Genomic DNA, 27,648 nt, shown 5'->3' with positions numbered 1-27,648 from the left:
AATATCCTACCCTAATAGCAATCTTTTCTATCCAGTTTTGTTTTCTGTAATAAAGGATATTGTTTAGGTTTCATATAAATACTTTCGTTGATTCCCACAAGGAAAATATATTTTTCTCAGGCTTAAATTGTTAAAGTTTGAAGACTTGTGATAATCAAGAGGACCTTCGGACTACCGAAAATTATTCGAAACAGCAAAAAGTCGTTCTAAGGAACGCAGAGTAAGTTGCCGAAGTCACAAAAAAGTCGTTCCAAAGGGAACACAGTGTAAGTTTTTTGCTCCAAAGTCGTTCCTAAGGGAATGCAGAGCTTACAGCGAAAAGTCAACGCTGATGCCGCCAAAAGTAAAGGCGAAGAAGCTCCAAAGACGTTCCTAAGGGAATGCAGAGCTTACAGCGAAAAGTCAACGCTGATGCCGCCAAAAGTAAAGGCGAAGAAGCTCCAAAGACGTTCCTAAGGGAATGCAGAGCTTACAGCGAAAAGTCAACGCTGATTCCGCTGAAGTAAAAGGCGAAGAAGCTCCTAAGGGAGGCTTATAATGAAAAATTTTGTATGTTTTGTCACAGGAACGCGTGTATCTTCGGAATAAACAACATTTTACTCAGCATAACATCATCGCATCATTTCGCATAACATAAGCATCATACATCATATTGCATAAAGCACAAGAAGGGGATGTGACATCGATCTTCGGAAGAATGTTTTGAAAAGGGCAAACCATGCTAAGTAGCTTCACATTGTCGAGAAGCCTGGATATTATTCATCAGAACACTGGATATTGTTGTGACAAACACAAATCCTTCTTCACGAAGCATGAAAAGAAGGGAAGGTGTTTTTTCGTCAAAGACTCAAAAAGCGGTACGTGTAAAGTTTCATGCATCGTAAAGAATTAAGCAATAAAAAGGGTATATTACATTCAGGATTACAAAATGTTACAATTCAGAAGTTTACTTTACAATAGTGTTCAATTTTCTTTTAGAACAACTTCTGCAGCCTCATTCAGGAGTCGATTGACGACTTTGTCCATGATTGCTTCGGCCATCTTTTTAATTTCATCGTCTCCTTTCGGCTGAGGGCCTGGAGACGCTTCAGCAGGATCTGAAGGACAGGACACGGCTATGCTGCTATTACAAACGGAAAACGAAGCTTAAAACCAAAAATTACAACACAATACAAACTATTAGTTAATACCTAATTGACCTTCGGGCTCTGTGCTCTTTTCAGCAGCCTTAGCCACTTCTCTAGCATCGTGAATGCCCTTTTCACTTCTTTGAATAATATCTCCTGCCATTTCTCGGCCACCATTATCCCAGATATCAGTAAAAAACTTTCCACCAATTATGCTTGCTTCGGCCGAAGGGTCTTTTGCGTCTTCAAAGGACAAAGCAGTCTCGGATTGTGCTAAGATTTTTACGTGTTCACAGCCCTTCTTCTCTAGAATGGTGGCAATTCCTCTAGCCCTAGAGAAAGCACATATATCCCCACGGCTATTTAAAATTTCTTCGAAGGCTTCAGCTTCGTGGTCGATCCATTCAATAGGACCTTCGGGATTGCCTCTTATAAAGTTTTCTTCACTAGAGAAGGCGCCGACCCTGGCGAAGCTAGCCTTCAGCTTCTTAACACATTCTATAGATTTGTTATAGCACCTCTTTTTGGATGAACGAAGCTCTTCAACAGTTGCTTCCAAGTGATCCGCCCATTGGTCGCTGAGCTCTCGCCTTGTTTCTTCAAGTATACGTTCTTCCCTGGCTCTGGCCAGTTGTTTCCGAAGATCTTCTATTTCGCGTCTCTGAGCTTCAGCCTGACTCTTGAACGCAGCTTCGTCTTCCTTTATTTTATTTATCAATGAGTGTAATATTTTATCTTTTTCGAGGCCTTCGTTCCTCAGTTCAATTACTTCGGAACGAAGGTTGCTCAGGGCTATAGTACACCCTTCGTCTTCAGCATCTTTTTGTGCCCTGAGGGCATTACTAAGTATCAGGCCCTGCAAAGAAAAGTATGTGTGTTTCAATAAAACAAGCAAAAGGTTTTTTTTTGGTATCAACAAAGAACACAAGGATCCCATTTGTCGCACCTTTAAGCTATTGTAGGCCAGGCTGTCGGCCAAATCGTTCTTCGACAGCACCGAGAGCCCGTCTTCTAAGGTTGGGAATCCGAAGCTCTTGCTCATCTCCCGGCAAACAGAAATTTCCTTGTTGTTAGGGAGACAATACAAAAAGTCTTCTTCTCCACTACCATTGAATATTAACGCCCCCTTTGGATATTTCAGCTTTCGGGCGTAATGCTGGGCCTCTTGCTCCTCTTTTTCTGAAAGTTTTTTCCCCGAAGCATGACGAACAATATAATCACGAGCTCTGATGGATGCTTCGGGGGCAATGACTCCGATCTCTTCAACAAAAGTTGGCTTTGTTATTTTTTCCTCAGTTTCCAAGGATTCTATCTTCGCGGGCTCTAAGGACCCAGCTTCGGCTTCAGTCCCTTGCGCTGGAGTTTTGTTATCAGAAATTTCAGTTGTCGTTTCAGGAATGGCAGCAGCCTTCTTCGGAGGTGTGCTTGAAGTTTTAATTGTTTCTAGTACATCTAGCACATTGGCCATTCTTCTTCTTTTTGGAGTCACTGCTGGCACTTTTTGATTTTTTATTGTCTCAACATTTGCTGCAGGACTCACAATTTCTGGTACTTTTTCTTCAGTTGGTTTTTTCACTTCTCCAATTTTTTCTGTGGATGGCGCTTCGGCCATTTCTTTTGTTTCTGGCAGCGAAACCTTCGGTTCTTCTAGTTCTATCTTTTTCGCCGTTTCGGTTATCCCTGCAGCTGCAGGTGGCGTGACTGGTCTGGTTGGCTTTTCAGCCTCGGTAGCCGAAGAAGATTTTTCGGTAAACTCCGGCACCGAAGCTGGTTCGATATACCGCGGCCGGTGAGTGAGGACTTTTATTTTCTTTCTTTCAGGCTCTGGCTCGCTAGGAGCAGTTGCAGCTTCTTCTTTTGCAGAGGTTGTGTTCTTTCTTTTCTGCCTTCGGACGGGGTAGCAATAGTCAGGGTAAACAAACCCAATTGCATCAAATACCCGATTCAGCCTTTTCTTTTTTCGGCCTCCGAAGGCTGCTGACATCGCTGTATCTTCGACCTTTGAATAAGCACCAAGCAATTCGTCACTTAAATTTTCAATACTCTTTAGCCAGTCATCATCTGGCTCAGTAAATTTATCTCCAAACTTGAAGGTGTACTTCAGTCTCACAAGCCCACCTTCGTCGGCCTCTTTTATGGTTTCTTGAGGCATTTCCCATTTCTCCGCAAGAGGCCAAACCCGGAAGGCAATATGCTCTTGTACTAAATCTCTTGTTCCAATAAAAGAGCAGATGACGCCGAAGGCCCTCTGGCATTCTTCGGCAGCTTCATTCATTTCCACCTTCGGCCTCCGAAGGCCGAAGCTTTGCCAAATAGGACGCATAATTATACCTTTGATATCTTCTCGTGCTGATAGGTCATTCTTCACATAAAACCATTCTGTCATCCAATCCCCGGGCCATCTCTTCCGAAAGGTTGGTACGGGACAGCTTGCCCCGGACCGAGAGACGAAACTGTAGCAGCCAAAGTTATTATGGTACTGTTCTTTGCCCCAAGGCTTTGTTTCATATAATAATTCGTGTATATTACAGAAGCTTCTTGCATCAGGCTTCAGACCTTGGCTTCTCGCGGCCCACACGAAGATATTTAGCCTTATAATTGCCTCGGGAGTAAGTTGATGAAGATAGACTTCGAAGATTTTCAACACCTCTACGACGAAGCTACTCAAGGGAAATCGTAGCCCAGCTTTCAGAAAGCTTCGGTATACTACGACTTCATTCTCTTCAGGGTGTGGACAAGTCTTCTCTCCTTCATCGGCCCTCACAAAGGACAAATCCCGAAAATACCTTCCTCTCATGTTGACAAGATGATTCTCTTTGATAGTTGATTTACCATAAACTGAATGGCTTGGTCGCCAGGGACGATCTTCGGAGTCTTCGCTACCGCTGTCCACATCATAACTGTCACTGTCACCAGTATCCTCAGACAAGCCTTCCAGAATTTCCTTGGTAATTTTTTCCGTGTTTGTCTTCGACATCGCTATAAGAAATCCCAAGTTTTTCTCCTCATCAAGAGACAGCTTCGTCTCAGCAACAGCTTTCTTGTCTCCAGACATCTTCGGAAATACTAAAAAACTGTTTTCAAAGCCGAAGCTTTAAAATTAAAGACTCAGGGAATCTTAGTGCGCAAAAGCTAAAAATCGAGCGAGCGAGAGCAAGTGGCAAGAGAGTGTACCAAATGAGCTCGCGGTATGCTCTTATTTATACGCTCGGTGCGGTAAAAATGGAAAGACCCCGCCTGTCAGTGAATGTTGCTATTCTAGCAAAGGGAAGGTGTTTTTTCGGACCTTCGGCTTAAAGCCTTCGTCCATGTCGCAATCTAAATTTATTATTTTAACAAATTAATATTGCGAGGGGCTACTGTTGGGGGCCTTCGGCTTCCGAAGGTCCTCAAAAACATGATTTAACAGTGTTTCTAGAGTATAATGTGTGAACAGGTATCTTCGGACTCGTATCAGAGAGGGAGAAGCTCAAAAGATACGAAGGTTGATACAGCGCCGAAGCTGTGAAGCAGGGAAGCTTCGGCATGTTCGCAGAAAAGGGAACCGACTTGAAGATGAAAAGGCCATTTAGACCTCGATAGATTACTATAGAATTACCACCAAATGTAAAGGGCATGTATGTAATTTTGTATGGGTTGTACCCCGTGCCTATAAATAGGTGAACAGTACCCCCGTACTGTTCACGCTGACTTGGTGTTCACTTTTGCGTCACGCTTGTACTTTCATTTCCTTCAAATTGGAGGTACATCTGTAATTCAATGTTATTTTTATATAATAATATATGATGATCTACATAATTTTTTATGTTTCTTGTAATTCATTCTTCGTCAATATGTAATGCATTTATAAAGGTTCGCCCTTTGTGACCTTCGTCCGAAAATCATTATATCCCAAGGGAAATAATGCTTTGTAGGACGAAGGACTTAACCGATTAACATTTTCTATGTTGCCTTGTTCTTGAAGCATTTGAGAACAAGTCCCCAACACCCGAGCAAGGACCTATCCAAGAGGAGGACCAGGAGCAGGCTTCAGAGGCTGCTATTGAGGATCTCCCAGCATCCCCAGCAATTGAAGGCAAGCCCCGGTTTTATGCATAACCATGTTATTATATGCTACTTTACTACACTTAATACTTGTAGGATTGCAATGTGCACTTAAGTGTAGGAGTTGCTTGAAACCTCTAGTTGCATGAACTTAGGATTCCTTTTTGAGATGAATACTAGTATGCTAGGTCGAGTAGCTGCTTGCTAATCAGGATCTCGGTAGAAGTCGAGTGATTTTTCTAGCACTCGCGCGAGGTCAGGAATTGATTGTATTCATCTTGATAATGGGGTATATGTTAGTCCGTGGACTTGGGTCCAGGGAGGATGCCATGTCCATGAGACGGGAAAAATGAATTAAGGATTAATGTGTGGATACCTGAGTCAAGCTTTTGAACGTACTAAGCACATGCCGGGAAAAATGGTAACCGGTAAACCTAGTACCTGAGTGAAGCCGGGCGCGGACTTTATCCCTCATGCGACCTGAGACAGGGTCTCCCATGCTAGCTATGGTGGGTACAAGTGCGACCACTGCACGACGGCAGTCGGGGTCAGTGGAGCATTGTATGCCAAGGCGGTGAGGCCTGGACGCGAACGGGGAATCGATGGGGACGGTTGTCATGTGTGGGGTCGGAGTACCCTGACATGCCGTGTGTTTAGGTTTACCTTGCAAGGTTTAAAAACTCGATTCGAATCGTCTGCTTCTCGCAGCTAATGAGACTGCTTGATTCCTTGTACTGCATCGAGTAAGAAGTGAAATGTGGATTATATGAGATAACTTGTTGATTGAACTAATTGATTGTTACCATGTATGCTTAGAAGGAGCAAATCTAGCTAAGTTAATGATGGTAGAATTTGAAAAGCTAAAAGTTGATTTTAGAAACAGCTAGTGCTTTTGGCAAACCAAACCCCTCAGCCAAACAGCTGCATAGTCTAGAGGTAGAGGAGTAGACTCCTCACACCGGTTAAGTCTAGCTGAGTATTAGTATACTCAGCCTTGCTTGTGGCACCATTTTTGCAGGTACCATGCAGGATGTAGTTGATGGTGTGACTTGGCCTACCACCCTGCCACCGGGTTGGACGGTCGAGTGGGATGTTGCTCCGGCAGGAGAGGAGCATGAGGAGTAGTGGGCTAGGCCTTGCCCATTTCCTCATTACCGACGACATCGATTATCCGCTGCACTTTAATTTATGAACTTTATTCGCTACTCAAAAACTCTGATTTATGTAATAACTCAGTACTTAATTTGAGGTTTCCTGTTTTATTGTATTTCTTCTGTGACTCACCTTCGAGTGAGATTGTGGGATTTGATCCTGGTTAAGTGGCTTCATCAGACTAGATCTGAGGGACTGACGGGTTATTCCGATTTAAGTGTGTTACGGCCCCTGAGGCGTGACTTAGGCACTTAAGCTGGAATAATTCGGGCGGTTCTGCCACAGCTGGTATCGGAGCAAATTCCACCACAGAGAAGGGCAATAAACCATGAATACCAATTTTCAAAATCTAAAACCTGCCTAGAAGCTACTACGGATCGTCAGGACTAGACCGCTAGACCTAGGACGAAAGGCCTTAGGCATAGAGGGAGAAATAGGTGGCTAACTAATTAGGCCCTGTGGGCCAATACTTATATTTTAGGATGCCCTAAAAAGGCACCCTATTTTCCTTTTGAGAGGCAACGTTTCTTTCCGCATGCATGCATTATAAAACACAAGGAGGAATTAAAATTTGAGCTAACCCCTTTTCTTCGAACCATCCGGCTCTCTTTTTCTTTTTCCTTCCACCATAATATTTATCCTTGATTCCCTTCCGCAGATGAATTCACCCACCCCCGCCAGTGGAGGAGACTCTCGTTTCAGTTCTGACTTCCTTTCTCGCGATGGCTTCCCTTCCATTTTGTGGGAAGTGCTTAATTCCGCCGGTTACCCTACGCCCCCTTTGTACACGGTGCAGTTGTATGAGGAGCATCGGGTACCTCGTTGTCGGGTCTGGCTAACTTTGGAGGCTCATCCCCTTCAGCCGGGTTGGCGTTCTCTTGACTCTGAGACGATTGGACTCAGGACGGACGACACCGTTGAGGCAGCAGCCATGAAGACTCTAACGACTTTTTGTGGCTACCATCCCCTGGAGATGGTGATGCACCCCTTGGGACTCTTCCCCGCTGAGAAGAAGGATGATCCCATGTGGTGTAACCGCGTGAGCCATGTGAAGGATGTGTGGGCAATGTATCCTGACTTGGTTGGGAGGGTCACTGTTCAGTGCATGAGTGCGCTGTACCGCCTTCAGGCCCTTCAGAGCGATGCTATGACACTTCTTGCCAACACCGCTCAAGCTGCCAAGCTCACCCTCGACAGTCGGGAAGATTTTGTGGTCGACCTATCCACAGAGTTGGTGGAAAAGGATCTGCAGGTGGAGAGGCTGAACCAGCGTATTACCACCCTGGAGCAGCAAGTGGAGATCCGAGATAACACTATTGATGTCTTGGAGAACCAGCTTCACGACGTGCAGAGGGAACTCGAGGAAGCAAATGACCACTTGGACATGCACCACCTGGAGATGGAGGCCAATGAAGCAGGAAGCGAGGGAGAAGAGGCTCCCGAGGAGCTAGGACCAGCCCCTGGTGCCAATGGGACTACCTCCGCGATACCTCCTTCACCCGTATCCAGTGTCGCTTCCACCGCTCAGGGTTAAGCAGTCGCTTTGACATTTTTAGGCGGATAGAAACCTATGCGAGCTTAGTGGTATCATATTTTGGACTAGGCTTGTGGGTACCTTCCCCTGATTAATGTAACCCTGTAAACTTTTGATATCTGTGGGATCCTTGTCACCATGTTATCTTCATTCGAACCTAATATTATGATTATGGCATTTTCCTTCCATATGAGATGATATCTTGTCGTTCGGAAATGTGAATTGGGATAACAATGGCGACAATCTCTGTTTTCAGATGGCAGCGAGGCAGCGTCGCGGGCAAAATGAGCAAGCTCCCCCGCCACCTCCTCCAGCTCCCACAGTGCAGGAGCTGATGGCCCAGCAGAATGAGATTCTGCAACAGCTCTTGCAGCGCCAGCCCCACCAACAGCATCATGGTGGAGGCCAGCATCAGCGACCTCCGGCTATGGCAACATACCAGGAGTTTCTGAGCACGCAGCCGCCCTTGTTCACCAAGGCAGAGGATCCGTTGGACGCCGACGTGTGGCTTCGCGTCGTCGAGTCCAAGTTTCCCCTCCTCACAGGAGACTGCCCTGATGAGGCCAAGGCTCGCTTCGCCGCACAGCAGCTTCGCGGCCCTGCTCGGACTTGGTGGGATCACTTCCGTGCTATGCTCCCCGGTGATCGTGAAGTATCTTGGGAGGAATTCAAGACTGCCTTCAGAGGGCACCACATTCCAGCTGGCATTCTTGATCGGAAGTTGAACGAATTCCTGGCCCTCAATCAAGGAACCCGCACGGTACTGCAGTATGCGCAAGCCTTCAACGACTTATGCCAGTATGCAGGGTATCATGCTGATTCTGATGAAAAGAAGAGGGATCGCTTCCGCAGGGGTCTCAATACCAAGCTGCGGGAACGACTCAACACTGTCCGGGCCGATAGCTTCAATGAGTTGGTCAACATGGCCATCTCTCAGGAGGATTGCATTGTTGCTCACCGGGCAGAGAAGAAGAGAAAGGCACCAATGGCAGCACCATCCGCTCAGGCTCAGAGGTTCCGGATTGTTTCTCACAATCAGAGCAGGGGTTTTCAGCAGCAGGCAGGCAGATGGGTGATCAGGCCACCTCAGCAGCAGCAGCAGCCGACACCCAACCGCTATCCAGCTCCCGCCCCAAGAAACAATCAGCCTCCGCAGCAGCAGCAGTTCCGCCAGGGCAATGGGAACAAGTGTTTCACTTGTGGCAATGTGGGCCACTATGCCAAGAATTGTCCCAGGAACCAGCAGAGGCAGATGCCAGCACCAAATCAAGACAAGGGAAGAAAGCAGAAGGTGCAAGTCAGGCAAGGGAAGCTCAACTTCACTGCTCTAGAGGAAGTGCCAGAAGGAGCTCCTATCATGACCGGTACCTTTTCAGTTTATAATCAACCTGCTTTAATTCTGTTTGATTCTGGTGCATCTCATAGTTTCATTAGCCAAAAGTTCAGTGCTAATTGCAAACTGCCATTCTCTCACTCAAAAGGGTCATTCATGATAGTCACACCTGGGGGTAAAATTGCAACTAATCAATTAAACCAAAGTGTGCCTATTCAACTGGGAAGCCACATTATCAAAACCACTCTTCTTATGTTGGGATTGGAAAATGTGGACATTATTCTAGGAGCAAATTGGATGACCTTGCACCAAGTTGTGCTTGACGTAGCCAGTCGTACCGTGGAAGTTAATTCTCCCTTCTGCGGGAATTTCACTTTGATTCTGCCTAGTCAGGGTTCTTCTCAGCCATGTGCTTTCTCTATGACGGAATTACCCCTAAAGAAGATCCCAGTGGTCTGTGAGTATGCAGATGTCTTTCCTGATGAATTGCCAGGAATGCCACCGGACCGGGATATTGAGTTCGCCATCGAGTTGCAACCGGGAACGGCCCCAATTTCCAAGAGGCCCTACCGAATGCCACCCGCTGAGTTGGCAGAGTTGAAGAAGCAGTTGCAAGAGTTGCTGGATAAGGGATTTATTCGCCCAAGCACTTCGCCTTGGGGCTGTCCAGCACTGTTTGTGAAGAAGAAGGATGAAAGCTTGAGGCTGTGTATAGATTACCGCCCTCTTAATGCGGTAACTATCAAGAACAAGTATCCTTTGCCTCGTATTGATGTTCTCTTTGACCAGTTGGTCGGGGCCAAGGTGTTTTCCAAGATAGACCTTCGCTCTGGCTACCATCAGATCAAAATACGAGCAAGTGATATTCCGAAGACGACATTCTCAACCAGATATGGGCTATATGAATTCTTGGTGATGTCATTCGGGCTGACGAATGCACCAGCATATTTCATGTATCTGATGAATTCTGTTTTCATGCCAGAATTGGACAAATTCGTGGTGGTTTTCATCGATGATATTCTGGTGTACTCAAGGAACGAAGAAGAACATGCCGGGCATTTGCATGTAGTACTTCAACGTCTGCGAGATCACCACCTTTATGCCAAGTTATCCAAATGTGATTTTTGGCTAAAGGAAATCAAATTCTTGGGTCACACTATCTCTCAGGCTGGAATAGCTGTTGATCCTGATAAAGTGCAAGAGGTGATGAACTGGAGGCCACCAACGACTGTTCGCCAAATTCGGAGTTTTCTGGGATTGGCTGGTTATTACCGAAGATTTATTCCGGACTTCTCTCGAATTGCGAAGCCTATTACTGAGTTGCTGAAGAAAGAAGTCAAATTTGTGTGGAGTCAGAAGTGCGAAGATGCCTTCCATGCATTAAGGCAGCATCTCACCACAACACCAGTATTGGCGCAACCCGACAGTAGCAAGCCTTTTGATGTATATTGTGATGCCTCTGGCACCGGGCTAGGTTGTGTCTTGATGCAAGACAACCGAGTCATTGCTTATGCCTCAAGAGCACTCAGGCCTCATGAGCAAAATTATCCTACTCATGACCTTGAGTTAGCAGCAGTGGTTCATGCATTAAAGATGTGGAGGCACTATCTAATGGGAACCCACTGCAACATCTTCACTGATCATAAGAGCCTTAAGTACATTTTTACTCAGGCTGATCTCAACATGAGGCAGAGAAGATGGCTAGAGCTGATCAAGGATTATGACCTGGAGGTACATTATCACCCAGGGAAAGCTAATGTGGTAGCAGATGCCTTGAGTCGGAAGTTGCAGTGCAACTGTATTCTGATGGATTCTCATGTTAACACCTTGTGTGATGAGTTGAGCAAGATGCAAATTGAAGTGATTCCTTCTGGTTCTTTGTCTCACATTGCTGTTGAGCCAGCTTTGCAAGACCAGATTATCATGGCCCAGCTCAGTGACAAGGGAGTACAAATTATCAAGAAGAATCTCCATCAGAAGGTTGAGAAGTATAATTGTTTCTGCCAGGATGAGAAGGGTGTGTTATGGTTCAAAAGCAGATTGGTAATTCCTAAGGACCAGGATCTCAAGAAGAAAATTTTGGATGAGGCTCATCTCTCCAAATTCTCTATGCATCCAGGAAGCACCAAGATGTACCATGATTTGAAGCTTTTGTACTGGTGGACCAGAATGAAGAGGGAGATAGCCCAGTATGTATCAGAGTGTGACACCTGTCAGAGGATAAAGGCAAGCCACTTGAAGTCCGCTGGAGCTTTGCAACCACTGTCCGTACCTTCGTGGAAGTGGGACGACATCAGCATGGATTTCATTGTGGGTCTACCCAACACCTCTCGTCATCATGATTCAATTTGGGTTATTGTGGACCGATTGACGAAAGTGGCACATTTCCTTCCTGTGCACACCACTGATAAGGCTCAGAAGTATGCAGAATTGTATATTGACCGAATCGTGTGTTTGCATGGATTACCTCGGACCATTGTTTCTGACCGAGGAGCCCAATTTGTTGCCAGATTTTGGGAACAATTGCAAGAGTCTTTGGGAACTAAGCTAATCAGGAGTTCAGCTTACCACCCACAGACTGATGGTCAGACGGAAAGGGTAAACCAGATTCTGGAGGATATGCTGAGAGCTTGTGCGATCGATTGTGGCAAGAACTGGGATAAGCACCTCTCCTTGGCAGAGTTTGCTTATAACAATAGTTACCAATCCAGCCTAAAGATGGCACCTTTTGAAGCTCTCTATGGAAGAAGGTGCAGGACACCACTCAATTGGTCTCAGCCTGGTGAAAGAGAAGTTTTTGGACCTGATTTGGTGACTGAAGCCGAAAGGAGGGTCAAGTCAATCAGGAAGAATCTAGAAGCTGCTCAGGCCAGGCAGAAGAGCTATCATGATAGAAGAAGGAAACCTCTCCAGTTCGAGGTGGGAAGTTTTGTATACCTCAAGGTATCACCCACCAAGGGAGTGCAGAGGTTTGGGATCAAAGGCAAGCTAGCCCCTCGTTACATTGGACCTTATGAGATCATAGAAGCATGTGGACCCGTGGCATACAAGTTGAAGTTACCTTCAAAGATGTCTGCCATTCACAGCGTATTCCATGTATCTCAGCTGAAGAAGTGTGTTCGATTGCCGACTGAGATCATAGCAGAGCCAGAATTGGAGATAGAGCCAGATCTCTCGTACCAAGAGTACCCCTCCAAGATTCTGGACTGCAAGGAGAGATCAACTCGGGCTAAATCAATCAAGATGTTCAAGGTCCAGTGGAGTAATCACTCAAAGGAGGAAGCTACTTGGGAAACCGAGGAATTCTTAAGATCCAACTTCCCTGATTGCCTACCTAAGGAAGCTGGTATGTAATCACCCCCAACCCCTCCTCCTGCCTTTCGAATCTAATTTCCAAAAATATGATCTTAATTCAGAATGAAGTAACTATAAAGTAAAACTTAAAAGGACTTCCTTCTGAAGTTGCAAAGAGAATGACATTCGAAGAGCAGTTTTGCCCTAATAATAACAATCCCCACCCTTTTCCTATCAGTCTCACCCTTCGCTTCACCTCGAAAGGACTCTGGCCCGAATCTCGGGACGAGATTCCCTTAAGGGGGGAAGGCTGTGACACCCCAGTGTCACCTAGGGTTTCTCTTAAAAAGCCAAACCAAGGACCATTATTTTATGTGAACCAAAGTAAGCATGAGCATCAAAATAACTTAAGTAAGAAAGAATTCACCAAGTATATGCTTAAAAGTGTCATGATCAAGACAATTGAGTCTCTTAAAGGATAAGAATGTGCAACCCTAATTAAGAACCCTAAGTGAACCCCATGAACAAAATTCAAGAAAATAAGCAAAAGGGAATGAAAAGTTTAAAATTTTGAGTTGAGCCAATTATATAAGTTAAAGTATATTTGATAAGCAACAAGATAGATTGAGAAAGCTTAGCCAAAATAATTCAAGAAAACCCCCAAATCAAGCTTCTTTTGTTGGGACTCATTGGGAATTCTGAATTTCAGAATTCTGAAATTCAGACCTTGAGCCAAAGATCAGGGATGTTCACCTTGATCCCTAACTCGAATCCTAATGGCCCCATTGACAAAATTGTGTCTAACTAACCCCTCTATCGTGTGCCAGAAGATGGCATTGGGACGCGAGCCCTAGACACGACAAAACTTGGGATTTGCCTCGGGTTTGGGCAGGGAGACAGACCAGATTTCCTGGCTCCATATCTCTGCAACCAGTAGGCAAAATCCTATGACCTCCACACAAGAATGGTAGCTTGTAGGGAGGAGAAGAGGTTTTGTGCACTGACCAAGGCGAGAGCAGGCTCGGATGAGCGACCACACGCGCCAGAGCTTGGGCAGAACGCACGGGCACACGTGTTCGACCCTGGTCGGCACGCCAGAGCTCGCCCAACCCGCGCGCGCGCTCGCCCCGGCGTCCGGTCAAGTCCGCCGCGCGCCCACGCCCTCGGCCGTGCCCGCCCGCGCCTATAAAGCCTCCCCGGGCGCACCTCTCTTCGCCCCGCACTCATCCTCACCGGCCAGCCACCGTTCCTTAGTTCCGGCGAGCTCATTTCCGCCCGCCATTGCCGCCAGAACTACGGCCGCCGTGGCCAGCCCACTCCAGCCACCCTCCAGCCCAACCAGTGCTTCGGCTAGCTCCGCCAGTAGCCCGTGAAGTTTGCCAAGCCCTCGGACCCGACCGGACTTCACCGGAGGCCCGAGATCAACCTCACCGGACTTCGGTCTTCCGCCGCCGCGCGTGGACCAAGCTATCCAGTGAGTCTCCGCCCGATTCCTTTCGCTCATGTCTTCTCTGGCATCCCGTGGACCTCCCTGACCTATTTGATTGAACTATCTCGCCGCGACCAGGCCGGTCTCCTCGCCGCCGACGAGCATCCCCGCCTGCGCGCGTGGACCGACCGACTCCGGCCATCTCCGACGGTGTTCCGCACACCGTTGTGATCCCCGCGACCTCCCCTTCACCCTCGGCCACTTCACCGGAACAGTCTCGCCGCCGGTAAGCCCCTCCGCCCTTTTCTTCGCCGCGGCTACTGTTTAAGGTAGAAGAAGGACCTCGGGTTAGGTTCTGTAGAACCCGAGGGGTTTTTCGTAATGTCAGCGACTCATGTGAATAGTAACCTAAGGACTGAATTGCGAGGAAAACTTAGAAAACCGCTAGGGACCCCAGTGCAAAGTGGATTTCCATTTAATCAATTTTGTTATTTCTTTTTAAAATGACCAGAGAACTTAGAAAATCCATAACTTGATGAAATCTTAATGAAAAGCTGTCAAACCAATTTTGCTAGCTCTGGAATTTTATGACCTATCATTTAAAAATAATGAACCATATGCTTTCTGTTCTAAATTTTAGAATTTAAAATTAAAAACAGAAACCCCCTAAACCTTGTTTAATTAAGGAAAATTAGTTTTTCTTTTGTGCTGAGCTTAAGAAAATTTGTAGATGCTTATACCTTAATTAGACACTGTTTAAAAATAGTAGGAGCCCCAGCATTAGAGATTATGATGTAGTTATTCATTTAAAGCCATTTTGTCCAAAACTTAGAGAAAATCAGAAAGGACTTAGAGATTAATGAACAGTGATTAGTAATATTTTTCCTAGATTACTTATGCAACAGAGAACCTAGGAAAAATGCAGAGACCATTAATTTGGACCAATTTCTAATTAAGATGCTTTAATTAGCATTATGTAGACTGAAAATCAATTATTAGAATTGCAAAACTATAACCAAAGTGGTTAACAAAAATCCAGTGAACTTATAACCACCAGAGCCCCACTACAAAAATACAGAGCACCCCAGCCTAACTTTTTAAGTAGGGAAAATAAATACAGAATGATAATAAGGCATTTTCCCACTAAATCATGAGCAACCCCAAATAATGTGATGATGGGCAACCAAAATTTTGCTAAGTCCATGATGAGATAAACCACCAGAGAAAAATACAAACCCATGAAAAAGAAGTGAACCCATGCCTTTTGCTAGTAATTTGTGAGAAAGGCCATTTAGCTCAAATAATGCAAACCACCCCTTCCCTTAGGCAAAAGGAAGCCAAACTCCAGAATGATTGCTCTTGCACAAAATACTAGCTAAGAAAAATAAGAACTCTGTTGTTTGATGTTTTTCAAGTATAGTGGTAGTAGAAAGCACCTCTTTGGCTAGAAACCTTAAGAAAATCTTAGGGAAAGAATTAAAGGGTATTAATGACTAGAAATTTGTATCAAGTCATGTTATAACACCTAAAAGCCAGCAAAAATAAGTTTTTGAGAATTACCCACTATTAAATAATAGTTGTAGTTCAAAGTACCCCTTCTGCCCTAAAATTTGGTAATTTTGTCCAGAGAAAACCATTCACTTTCTGAACCCCAAATTTTGAGACAGAGAATCATACACCAGTAACAAGCCACTGTAATTTTTGCAGAATTTTTGGAATTTTATAAAAGCAACTTGTAGTTCAAACCTACTCCAAAACATTAAAGAGAATAAAAGAAAAGAGAAGAAGAAATAAACCTCATCCCAATAAGACTAACCCAATTTACCAAGTATACCACTAAAGAGTTTTACATAAGTAAAGTTAACTGGTTTTAACTCAAAAGATCATACATCTTTAAAGTTATAAATTCTAAAGCACATATCATATCATGCATATATCTTACGCATTGCATTCATTAGATTGTAATCTTGCCGACGGAGAGTACGTGCTCATCCCCGAGCAAGGACCTATCCAAGAGGAGGACCAGGAGCAGGCTTCAGAGGCTGCTATTGAGGATCTCCCCGCACCCCCAGCAATTGAAGGCAAGCCCCGGTTTTATGCATAACCATGTTATTATATGCTACTTTACTACACTTAATGCTTGTAGGATTGCAATGTGCACTTAAGTGTAGGAGTTGCTTGAAACCTCTAGTTGCATGAACTTAGGATTCCTTTTTGAGATGAATACTAGTATGCTAGGTCGAGTAGCTGCTTGCTAATCAGGATCTCGGTAGAAGTCGAGTGATTTTTCTAGCACTCGCGCGAGGTCAGGAATTGATTGTATTCATCTTGATAATGGGGTATATGTTAGTCCGTGGACTTGGGTCCAGGGAGGATGCCATGTCCATGAGACGGGAAAAATGAATTAAGGATTAATGTGTGGATACCTGAGTCAAGCTTTTGAACGTACTAAGCACATGCCGGGAAAAATGGTAACCGGTAAACCTAGTACCTGAGTGAAGCCGGGCGCGGACTTTATCCCTCATGCGACCTGAGACAGGGTCTCCCATGCTAGCTATGGTGGGTACAAGTGCGGCCACTGCACGACGGCAGTCGGGGTCAGTGGAGCATTGTATGCCAAGGCGGTGAGGCCTGGACGCGAACGGGGAATCGATGGGGACGGTTGTCATGTGTGGGGTCGGAGTACCCTGACATGCCGTGTGTTTAGGTTTACCTTGCAAGGTTTAAAAACTCGATTCGAATCGTCTGCTTCTCGCAGCTAATGAGACTGCTTGATTCCTTGTACTGCATCGAGTAAGAAGTGAAATGTGGATTATATGAGATAACTTGTTGATTGAACTAATTGATTGTTACCATGTATGCTTAGAAGGAGCAAATCTAGCTAAGTTAATGATGGTAGAATTTGAAAAGCTAAAAGTTGATTTTAGAAACAACTAGTGCTTTTGGCAAACCAAACCCCTCAGCCAAACAGCTGCATAGTCTAGAGGTAGAGGAGTAGACTCCTCACACCGGTTAAGTCTAGCTGAGTATTAGTATACTCAGCCTTGCTTGTGGCACCATTTTTGCAGGTACCATGCAGGATGTAGTTGATGGTGTGACTTGGCCTACCACCCTGCCACCGGGTTGGACGGTCGAGTGGGATGTTGCTCCGGCAGGAGAGGAGCATGAGGAGTAGTGGGCTAGGCCTTGCCCATTTCCTCATTACCGACGACATCGATTATCCGCTGCACTTTAATTTATGAACTTTATTCGCTACTCAAAAACTCCGATTTATGTAATAACTCAGTACTTAATTTGAGGTTTCCTGTTTTATTGTATTTCTTCTGTGACTCACCTTCGAGTGAGATTGTGGGATTTGATCCTGGTTAAGTGGCTTCATCAGACTAGATCTGAGGGACTGACGGGTTATTCCGATTTAAGTGTGTTACGGCCCCTGAGGCGTGACTTAGGCACTTAAGCTGGAATAATTCGGGCGGTTCTGCCACAGACTGCGCCATTTTTGGAAGGAAATCGGGCACCGGACCGTGTCCGGTGTGCACCGGACTGTCCGGTGCGCCAGTCGACAGAAGGCAAGATCAGCCTTCCTAGATTGCTCTCAACGGCTCCTAGCTGCCTTGGGGCTATAAAAGGGACCCCTAGGCGCATGGAGGAGGACACCAAGCATACTTACAACATTCCTAAGCACCAAGACATCGATTCCGCGCATTTGTTTCTTTGTGATAGCATATAGAGCTCTTGTGGAGTTGTGAACTCATTGGGTTGTGTTGCGAGCTCTTGTTGCGACTTGTGTGCGTGTTGTTACTCTGATTTGTGAGTCTTGTGTGAGTTGCTCATCCCTCCCTTACTCCGTGATTCTTTGTGAACATCAAAAGTGTAAGGGCGAGAGGCTCCAAGTTGTGGAGATTCCTCGCGAACGGGATAAGAAAAGCAAGCAAAACACCGTGGTATTCAAGTGGGTCTTTGGACCGCTTGAGAGGGGTTGATTGCAACCCTCGTCCGTTGGGACGCCACAACGTGGAGTAGGCAAGTGTTGGTCTTGGCCGAACCACGGGATAAACCATTGTGTCATCTCTGTGATTATTCTCTTGTGGTTATTGTGTTTTGCTAAGACTTATCTCTAGCCACTTGGCGATTACTGTACTAACGTCTAACCAAGTTTTGTGGCTTAAGTTTTCAAGTTTCACAGGATCACCTATTCACCCCCCCCTCTAGGTGCTCTCAATTGGTATCAGAGCCGTTCTCTTCAAGAAAGGGACTAACCGCCCAAAGAGATGGATCCTAAGGGCAAGGGGATGGTGATCAACGATAAGGAGAAGGAGTCCTTCGTCAACGAGCCCAAAGATGACAAGCCTACCGACTCGGGCTCGGGCCACAAGCGAAAAGATGGGAAGAAGAAGAAGACAAGACGCATCAAGGAGATCGTCTACTACGACGACAGCGACGAGTCCTCTTCTTCCCAAAAGGACAACGACGACTACGACAGACGAAAGACGGTTAACTCAAACTTTTCTTTCGATTATTCGTGCATTCCGCATAGCTCAAATGCTCATTTGTTCCCCATTCCACTTGGCAAGCCCCCTCACTTTGATGGAGAGGACTACGGATTTTGGAGCCACAAAATGCGTACTCACCTGTTTTCTCTCCATCCAAGCATTTGGGAGATTGTGGAAAGTGGAATGAAATTTGATAGCTCGGATAGCCCTTTGTTTATTAATGAACAGATTCATAAAAATGCACAAGCTACTACTGTGTTGCTAGCCTCTTTGTGCAGAGACGAGTATCACAAGGTGAGCGGCTTGGACAATGCCAAGCAGATCTGGGACACCCTCAAGATCTCTCATGAGGGGAACGACGTCACCTTGCTCACCAAGATGGAGTTGGTAGAGGGAGAACTTGGAAGATTCGCAATGATAAGGGGCGAGGAGCCAACCCAAACATACAACCGGCTCAAGACCCTTATCAACAAGATAAGGAGCTACGGAAGCACGCGATGGACGGATCACGACGTCGTCCGCCTAATGCTAAGGTCCTTTACCGTTCTTGATCCTCATTTGGTGAATAATATTCGTGAGAATCCCAGGTACACCAAAATGTCGCCCGAAGAAGTCCTTGGAAAATTTGTAAGCGGGCGAATGATGATCAAGGAGGCGAGGTACGTGGACAACGCATTGAATGGTCCAATCCATGAGCCTCAACCCATTGCTCTCAAGGCAACAAGGAGCAAGGAGGCGCTACCTAGCAAGGTGGCGCTAATTGAGGCAGCCGGACTTAATGATGAAGAGATGGCCCTCATCATCAAAAGATTCAAGACGGTGCTAAAGGATCGCAAGGGACAGCCAAGCAAGACCAAGACCAAGGGAAAGCGCTCATGCTTCAAATGCGGTAAGCTTGGTCATTTTATTGCTAACTGTCCCGACAATGATAGTGATCAGGAACAAGGGAACAAGAGGAAGAAAAAGAAGAACTATAAGAAGGCAAAAGGCGAGGCACATCTAGGCAAGGAGTGGGATTCGGATTGCTCCTCTTCCGACTCCGACAATGAGGGACTCGCCGCCACCGCCTTCAACAAATCGGCCCTCTTCCCCAACGAGCGTCACACATGCCTTATGGCAAGGGAGAAGAAGGTATGTACTCGAAACTCTACTTATGCTTCTTCAAGTGAGGACGAATCTAGTGATGAGGATGAAATAGATTATTCATGTTTGTTTAAGGGCCTAGATAGAACCAAGGTAGACAAAATTAATGAATTGATTGATGCCTTGAATGATAAGAATATGCTTTTAGAAAAGCAAGAGGATTTGTTGTATGAAGAACATGATAAATTTGTAGAAGCACAAAAATCTCATGCTCTAGAAGTTAAAAGAAATGAAATGCTTTCTTGTGAATTATCTTCTTGCCATGAGACAATTTCTAACTTAAGGAGCATTAATGATGATTTGAATGCTAAGTTAGAAATAGCTAGTAAGTCAACATCTTGTGTAGAAATTGTTGCAACTTGTAATAGGTGTAAAGATTTTGACATTGACGCTTGTAGGGAACACCTAGTTTCAATTTCCAAACTTAATGATGAATTGGCTAGTCTTAATGCTCAACTTAAGACTAGCAAGAGTGATTTTGATAAGCTAAAATTTGCAAGGGATGCCTACACGATTGGTAGACACCCCTCAATTAAGGATGGGCTTGGCTTCAAGAGGGAAGCCAAGAACTTGACAAGTCATAAGGCTCCCATCTCTGCCAAGGAGAAAGGGAAGGCCCCTATGGCTAGTAGTGTGCAAAAGAACCATGCCTTTATGTATCATGATAGGAAACAATCAAGAAATGCTTATAGGAGTTGTAATGCATATGATGCCTTTGACTCTCATGCCATGTTTGCTTCTAGTTCTTCTTATGTGCATGATAGAAATGTTGATAGGAGAAATGTTGTTCAGAATATGCCTAAGAGAAATGTTGTTCCTAGGAAAGTTAATGAACCTTCTACAATATATCATGCTTTAAATGCTTCCTTTGCTATTTGTAGAAAGGATAGGAAGATAATTGCTAGAAAATTAGGGGCAAGATGCAAGGGAGACAAAACTTGCATTTGGGTCCCTAAGGATATTTGTGCTAACCTTGTAGGACCCAACATGAGTTGGGTACCTAAGACCCAAGCCTAAATTTGCCTTGCAGGTTTATGCATCCGGGGGTTCAAGCTAGATTATTGACAGCGGATGCACAAACCATATGACGGGGGAGAAGAAGATGTTCACCTCCTACGTCAAGAATAAGGATTCCCAAGATTCAATAATATTCGGTGATGGGAATCAAGGCAAGGTAAAAGGGTTAGGTAAAATTGCAATATCTAATGAGCACTCTATCTCTAATGTGTTTTTAGTTGAGTCTCTTGGATATAATTTACTATCTGTTAGTCAATTATGTAATATGGGATATAATTGTTTATTTACAAATGTAGATGTGTCTATCTTTAGAAGATGTGATGGTTCACTAGCTTTTAAGGGTGTACTAGACGACAAACTTTACTTAGTTGATTTTGCAAAAGAAGAGGCCGGTCTAGATGCATGCTTGATGGCTAAGACTTGCATGGGCTGGTTGTGGCATCGCCGCTTAGCACATGTGGGGATGAAGAACCTCCACAAGCTTCTAAAGGGAGAACACATGATAGGTCTAACCAATGTTCATTTCGAAAAAGATAGACCTTGTGCAGCTTGTCAAGCAGGTAAACAAGTGGGAGGAGCACATCACAGCAAGAATGTAATGACCACGTCAAGATCTCTGGAGCTGCTGCATATGGACCTCTTCGGACCCATCACCTATCTGAGCATAGGAGGAAGTAAGTATGGTCTAGTTATTGTTGATGACTTTTCCCGCTTCACTTGGGTGTTCTTTTTGCAGGATAAGTCTGAAACCCAAGGGACCCTCAAGCGCTTCCTAAGGAGAGCTCAAAATGAGTTTGAGCTCAAGGTGAAGAAGATAAGGAGCGACAACGGGTCCGAATTCAAGAATCTTCAAGTGGAGGAGTTCCTTGAGGAGGAGGGGATCAAGCACGAGTTCTCCGCTCCCTACACACCTCAGCAAAATGGTGTGGTAGAGAGGAAGAACAGGACGCTCATTGATATGGCGAGGACTATGCTTGGAGAGTTCAAGACCCCCGAGCACTTTTGGTCGGAAGCCGTGAACACGGCTTGCCACGCCATCAACCGGGTCTACCTTCACCGCCTCCTCAAGAAGACTTCATATGAGCTGCTAACTGGTAACAAACCCAATGTATCGTACTTTCGTGTATTTGGGAGTAAATGTTACATTCTAGTGAAGAAGGGTAGGAATTCCAAATTTGCTCCCAAGGCTGTAGAAGGGTTTTTGTTAGGTTATGACTCAAATACAAAGGCGTATAGAGTCTTCAACACATCATCGGGTTTGGTTGAAGTCTCTAGCGACGTTGTATTTGATGAGACTAATGGCTCTCCAAGAGAGCAAGTTGTTGATCTTGATGATGTAGATGAAGAAGATGTTCCAATGGCCGCGATACGCACCATGGCGATTGGAGATGTGCGGCCTCAGGAACAATTGGAGCAAGATCAACCGTCTTCCTCAACTATGGTGCATCCCCCAACCCAAGATGACGAACAGGTATCTCAAGTGGAGGCGCATGATCAAGGGGGAGCACAAGATGTTCAAGTTGAAGAGGAAGAAGCACCTCAGGCACCTCCAACCCAAGTTCGAGCGACGATCCAAAGGGATCATCCCGTCGACCAGATATTGGGTGATATTAGCAAGGGAGTAACTACTCGTTCAAGATTAGTTAATTTTTGTGAGCATTACTCCTTTGTCTCTTCTATTGAGCCTTTCAGGGTAGAAGAGGCCTTGCTAGACCCGGACTGGGTGTTGGCCATGCAGGAGGAACTCAACAACTTCAAGCGCAATGAAGTTTGGACACTGGTGCCTCGTCCCAAGCAAAATGTTGTGGGAACCAAGTGGGTGTTCCGCAACAAACAGGACGAGCACGGGGTGGTGACGAGGAACAAGGCTCGACTTGTGGCAAAAGGTTATGCCCAAGTCGCAGGTTTGGACTTTGAGGAGACTTTTGCTCCGGTGGCTAGGCTAGAGTCCATTCGCATTTTGCTAGCATATGCCGCTCACCATTCTTTCAGGTTGTTCCAAATGGATGTGAAGAGCGCTTTCCTCAATGGGCCGATCAAGGAGGAGGTGTACGTGGAGCAACCCCCTGGCTTCGAGGATGAACGGTACCCCAACCACGTGTGTAAGCTCTCTAAGGCGCTCTATGGACTTAAGCGAGCCCCAAGAGCATGGTATGAATGCCTTAGAGACTTTTTAATTGCTAATGCTTTCAAGGTTGGGAAAGCCGATCCAACTCTTTTCACTAAGACTTGTGATGGTGATCTTTTTGTGTGCCAAATTTATGTCGATGACATAATATTTGGTTCTACTAATCAAAAGTCTTGTGAAGAGTTTAGCAGGGTGATGACGCTGAAATTCGAGATGTCGATGATGGGCGAGTTGAACTACTTCCTTGGGTTCCAAGTGAAGCAACTCAAGGACGGCGCCTTCATCTCTCAAACAAAGTACACACAAGACTTGTTGAAGCAGTTTGGGATGAAGGACGCCAAGCCTGCAAAGACTCCGATGGGGACCGACGGACACACTGATCTCAACAAAGGAGGTAAGTCCGTTGATCAAAAAGCATACCGGTCAATGATAGGGTCTTTACTTTATTTATGTGCTAGTAGACCGGATATTATGCTTAGTGTATGCATGTGTGCTAGATTTCAATCCGATCCTAAGGAGTGTCACCTAGTGGCGGTGAAGCGAATCCTTAGATATTTAGTTGCTACGCCTTTGACTTGATTGGATACTCAGATTCCGACTATGCTGGATGTAAGGTCGATAGGAAGAGTACATCGGGGACGTGCCAATTCTTAGGAAGGTCCCTGGTGTCATGGAATTCTAAGAAACAAACATCCGTTGCCCTATCCACCGCTGAGGCCGAGTATGTTGCCGCAGGCCAGTGTTGCGCGCAACTACTTTGGATGAGGCAAACCCTCAGGGACTTTGGCTACAATCTGAGCAAAGTCCCACTCCTATGTGATAATGAGAGTGCTATCCGCATGGCGGAAAATCCTGTTGAGCACAGCCGCACAAAGCACATAGACATCCGGCATCACTTTTTGAGAGACCACCAGCAAAAGGGGGATATCGAAGTGTTCCATGTTAGCACCGAGAACCAGCTAGCCGATATCTTTACCAAGCCTCTAGATGAGAAGACCTTTTGCAGGTTGCGTAGTGAGCTAAATGTCTTAGATTCGCGGAACTTGGATTGATTTATAGCATACATGTATTTATGCCTTTGATCATGTTCCTTGTGCATTTTGTTGCTTAATAATGGTGCTCAAGTTGTACAAACATTCTCTGGACCTCACAAGTCCGTTGCAAAGTGGTGCACATGTTTAGGGGGAGATGTGTTACAACTTGACCCTTTGAGACTAACCATGTGCTTGAGTTTGCTTGTTTTAGTCTCAAAGGAGGTTTGAAAGGGAAAAGGTGGACTTGGACCATGAAAAACTTCCACTGCACTCCGATGAAAGGGTAACTTATTCCAAGTTCATCTCATGTACTCTTATTGCCTTTGTCTTCTTATTGAAGATTTTGGTGAGGCAATGGGGTTCAGGGGCCAAGATTGATCCCGTTTTGGTGCTTGATGCCAAAGGGGGAGAAAATAAAGGCCAAAGCGATAAATGGATCAGCTACCACTTGAGAGATTTTGAAAATAGTAGAATAGAGCTTTTGGTTTGTCAAAACTCTTTTATTGTCTCTCTTGTGTCAAAAGATGGCTTCTTGTGGGGAGAAGTGTTGATTATGAAAAAAGGGAGTTTTTGAAATCTTGAATCAATTTCTCTTGGAATAACTCTCTTTATGTCTTAACATGTGTGGTTGACTTAGAGATAGAAATTTGAGTTTGATTTGCAAAAACAAACCAAGTGGTGGCAAAGAGTGATCCATATATGTCAAATTTGAATCAAAACAATTTGAGTTCTTATTTGAATTGATTTTGTACTTGTTCTACTTGCTTTATGTTGTGTTGGCATAAATCACCAAAAAGGGGGAGATTGAAAGGGAAATGTGCCCTTGGGCCATTTCTAAGTATTTTGGTGATTTAGTGTCCAACACAAGTGCCTAAGTGTAAAAGGTGGACAAAGTACAAATCAAGGATAAAGGAAAAATCCAATTGTAAATGTCTTGGCTCGAGCAGCCAAGACTCTGCTGAGTCTGGGAGCACCGGACTGTCCGGTGGTGCACCGGACAGTGTCCGGTGGTTCACCGGACAGTGTCCGGTGCGCCAGGATGGCTCGAGCGAAGTGGCCGCTCTCGGGAATTCACCGGCGACGTACGACTATAATTCACCGGACTGTCCGGTGTGCACCGGACTGTCCGGTGAGCCAACGGTCGGCCGGGCCAATGGTCGGCCGCGCGATCTGCGCGGGACACGTGGCCGAGCCAACGGCTAGAAGAGGGCACCGGACTGTCCGGTGTGCACCGGACATGTTCGGTGCGCCAACGGCTCTCAGGCTGTCAACGGTCGACTGCGCCATTTTTGGAAGGAAATCGGGCACCGGACCGTGTCCGGTGTGCACCGGACTGTTCGGTGCGCCAGTCGACAGAAGGCAAGATCAGCCTTCCTAGATTGCTCTCAACGGCTCCTAGCTGCCTTGGGGCTATAAAAGGGACCCCTAGGCGCATGGAGGAGGACACCAAGCATACTTACAACATTCCTAATCACCAAGACATCGATTCCGCGCATTTGTTTCTTTGTGATAGCATATAGAGCTCTTGTGGAGTTGTGAACTCATTGGGTTATGTTGCGAGCTCTTGTTGCGACTTGTGTGCGTGTTGTTACTCTGATTTGTGAGTCTTGTGTGAGTTGCTCATCCCTCCCTTACTCCGTGATTCTTTGTGAACATCAAAAGTGTAAGGGCGAGAGGCTCCAAGTTGTGGAGATTCCTCGCGAACGGGATAAGAAAAGCAAGCAAAACACCATGGTATTCAAGTGGGTCTTTGGACCGCTTGAGAGGGGTTGATTGCAACCCTCGTCCGTTGGGACGCCACAACGTGGAGTAGGCAAGTGTTGGTCTTGGCCGAACCACGGGATAAACCACTGTGTCATCTCTGTGATTATTCTCTTGTGGTCATTGTGTTTTGCTAAGACTTCTCTCTAGCCACTTGGCGATTACTGTACTAACGTCTAACCAAGTTTTGTGGCTTAAGTTTTCAAGTTTCACAGGATCACCTATTCACCCCCCCCCCCCCCCTCTAGGTGCTCTCAATTCCAATGTGTGATTCTTAATTGCATCCTGCTGAGACCTTTTAAAGGAAAGATATATCAGTTTCCTATTTGCATAAGTTCTGCTGAGACCTGTGATGGTTTTAGTTTTTTACCCCTTACTTTTAGGTGCAACAATCAGTGCTAAAAGACATGTAGCATACCTTGCTACACTGAGCAAAAAAAGATTCGACTTCCTCCAGTTTTACATTGTAAGGAAGCGGTGATGCAGCAACTGTCCTAGAGTCCACTTGCTCTATAACCTCATCTGGCTTCAACAACTCCTTAGACCTACCAACTTTCTTCCCTGTGGTAAAGACAATACTGAACCTTAATACAGGATATAACTACCAAGTTACTGATGTATACAACATTCCAACTAAAGTGAGTATTTTTTTCATTTGAACCGTGCAGAAAATGTCCATATTAGTATGCGACCAGGTGATTCAGTGATAGTTATAATGTAAGGTCGAACATTCATCAGAATTCAGGAAAGGGCCATTGTTCTGACATTGCTGAAAATGGAAATGGAACATTGCCATATTCTGCTGAATGAAATTAAGCTTCTACACCATCTTAATTCAAAATCAATTTTAACTAAATACTACTACACGATTTCTGCATAACACGTATGGACGAAAAGGTAGAGATAACGAGCTTACCATCCTCTAATACGCGGAGCGCTGTGGAACGGCGCAAGATGTCGACAACTACAAGTACGGTCTCCTCTGGCACTGTTTCTGGTTTCGCATCCCCTTCGAGACCTAGGTGTGACCTCATCTGCGAGAAGGAACAGATGAGAGCCAAGCTCACCACTAACCAATCAGCCCCGCACCCAAAAAGGAGACAACCATGAATTAGCACCTGGAAAAATCTCAGCGAAAATTTTAAAAACATCAAAATCACCATGAATGAAATGCTCACCAGTGTTTTTCGCGGTGGAGATGAACTGGATGCTTCGCCTCGCGATGACGTAGTTGCCATGTTGCTGCTGCGCGATCCAAACAAAACCCAGCCAGGGATGAGGAACCGAGACTGCAATAGAAATCAAGCGTGATGGCGCTAAAGAAGGTGAAGAAGCAAAAACGCGAAATAAATCCAAGGTAAAGCAGATAGGGTTTGTCACCTGTTCGACAGCTGCTACAACAATTGTGTGCGCCACGGCGAGGATGACATTCGTGACGAGCAAGACAAGAGAGGGGAAGTGGCTGGGTGAGGGACGAATGCAGCTAGGCGAGGAGGCGACATGGCAACTACGTCATCGCGAGGCCCATGATCTCGATATCAGGAAGCATCACATAAGAGTTTCACTTTCCAGCTTGTTTATGTCAAAAAAAAGAAAGAAAAAGAGTACACCCTAGATAGAAAAGGTGTGGAGGGGAAGTAATAGACCTGAGCACGTTATTTTGTGCGCTGAAGTTATAGTTCCATAAATCGAAGAGGGAATATCTGCAATTTTTTATTGTGTCAGAAAAACATATATCTGCTAGCACTATTGCAGCTCAAAACCAAGCATGATAATTGACAACTACAAGCTATGGTTTCACAGCGATGGAACCACACAACAGTGATTCTCAGGCTGCAACCGTTGGGCGTCTTTAGAAACTGTGTTGATTCGTTTGTGGTTAAGTCCTAGAAACAAGCTGGAAGACTCATTTTCTAAGTACGTTCATCTTGTCTCTCAAGTAATACAGCTTAGCTCTCCTGACTTTCTTCCTGTCCAAGATCTTGATTTCTTTGATATTTGGCGAGTAACTGAACAAAAAAGGGGGAATATATGATGTGGGGTATATACTTTTCTGCGCTACATTGCATGTTTGACGTGGACTTTTGCCTATAAAATCAATTGGTTTGGTGGAAGAATTGATAGAAAGAAAAGTATATATCCCAAATTTCCAGTAGTCT

General features: G+C 45.3%; 1 protein-coding gene across 2 annotated transcripts in view; it reads right to left on the bottom strand.

Moving 5' to 3' along the window:
- Positions 1-27,192, bottom strand: part of LOC103646351 (la protein 1-like) — a 34,567-nt gene extending 7,375 nt beyond the window's left edge. The window contains exons 1-4 of one of the 2 annotated variants that reach the window (XR_562153.4): positions 26,870-27,192; positions 26,668-26,778; positions 26,406-26,558; positions 25,908-26,050 (exon numbers count right to left, since the gene is read on the bottom strand). Coding sequence is in view for 1 of the 2 variants with exons in the window: in XM_023301774.1 (XP_023157542.1) it covers positions 25,908-26,050; positions 26,406-26,523; positions 26,668-26,727 (321 nt within the window). In the remaining variant the exon portion in view is untranslated. The remainder of the gene's footprint in view (positions 1-25,907; positions 26,051-26,405; positions 26,559-26,667; positions 26,779-26,869) is intronic. The other variant, XM_023301774.1, reaches the window with a different exon arrangement.
- Between the last annotated feature and the right edge of the window lie 456 nt (positions 27,193-27,648).

Source organism: Zea mays, chromosome 2 (genome assembly GCF_902167145.1).
Source record: "Zea mays cultivar B73 chromosome 2, Zm-B73-REFERENCE-NAM-5.0, whole genome shotgun sequence".
NCBI classification, from domain to species: domain Eukaryota; kingdom Viridiplantae; phylum Streptophyta; class Magnoliopsida; order Poales; family Poaceae; genus Zea; species Zea mays.
The sequence above is the reverse complement of the archived record's forward strand: the minus strand, read 5'-3'. Positions and strand labels throughout refer to the sequence as shown.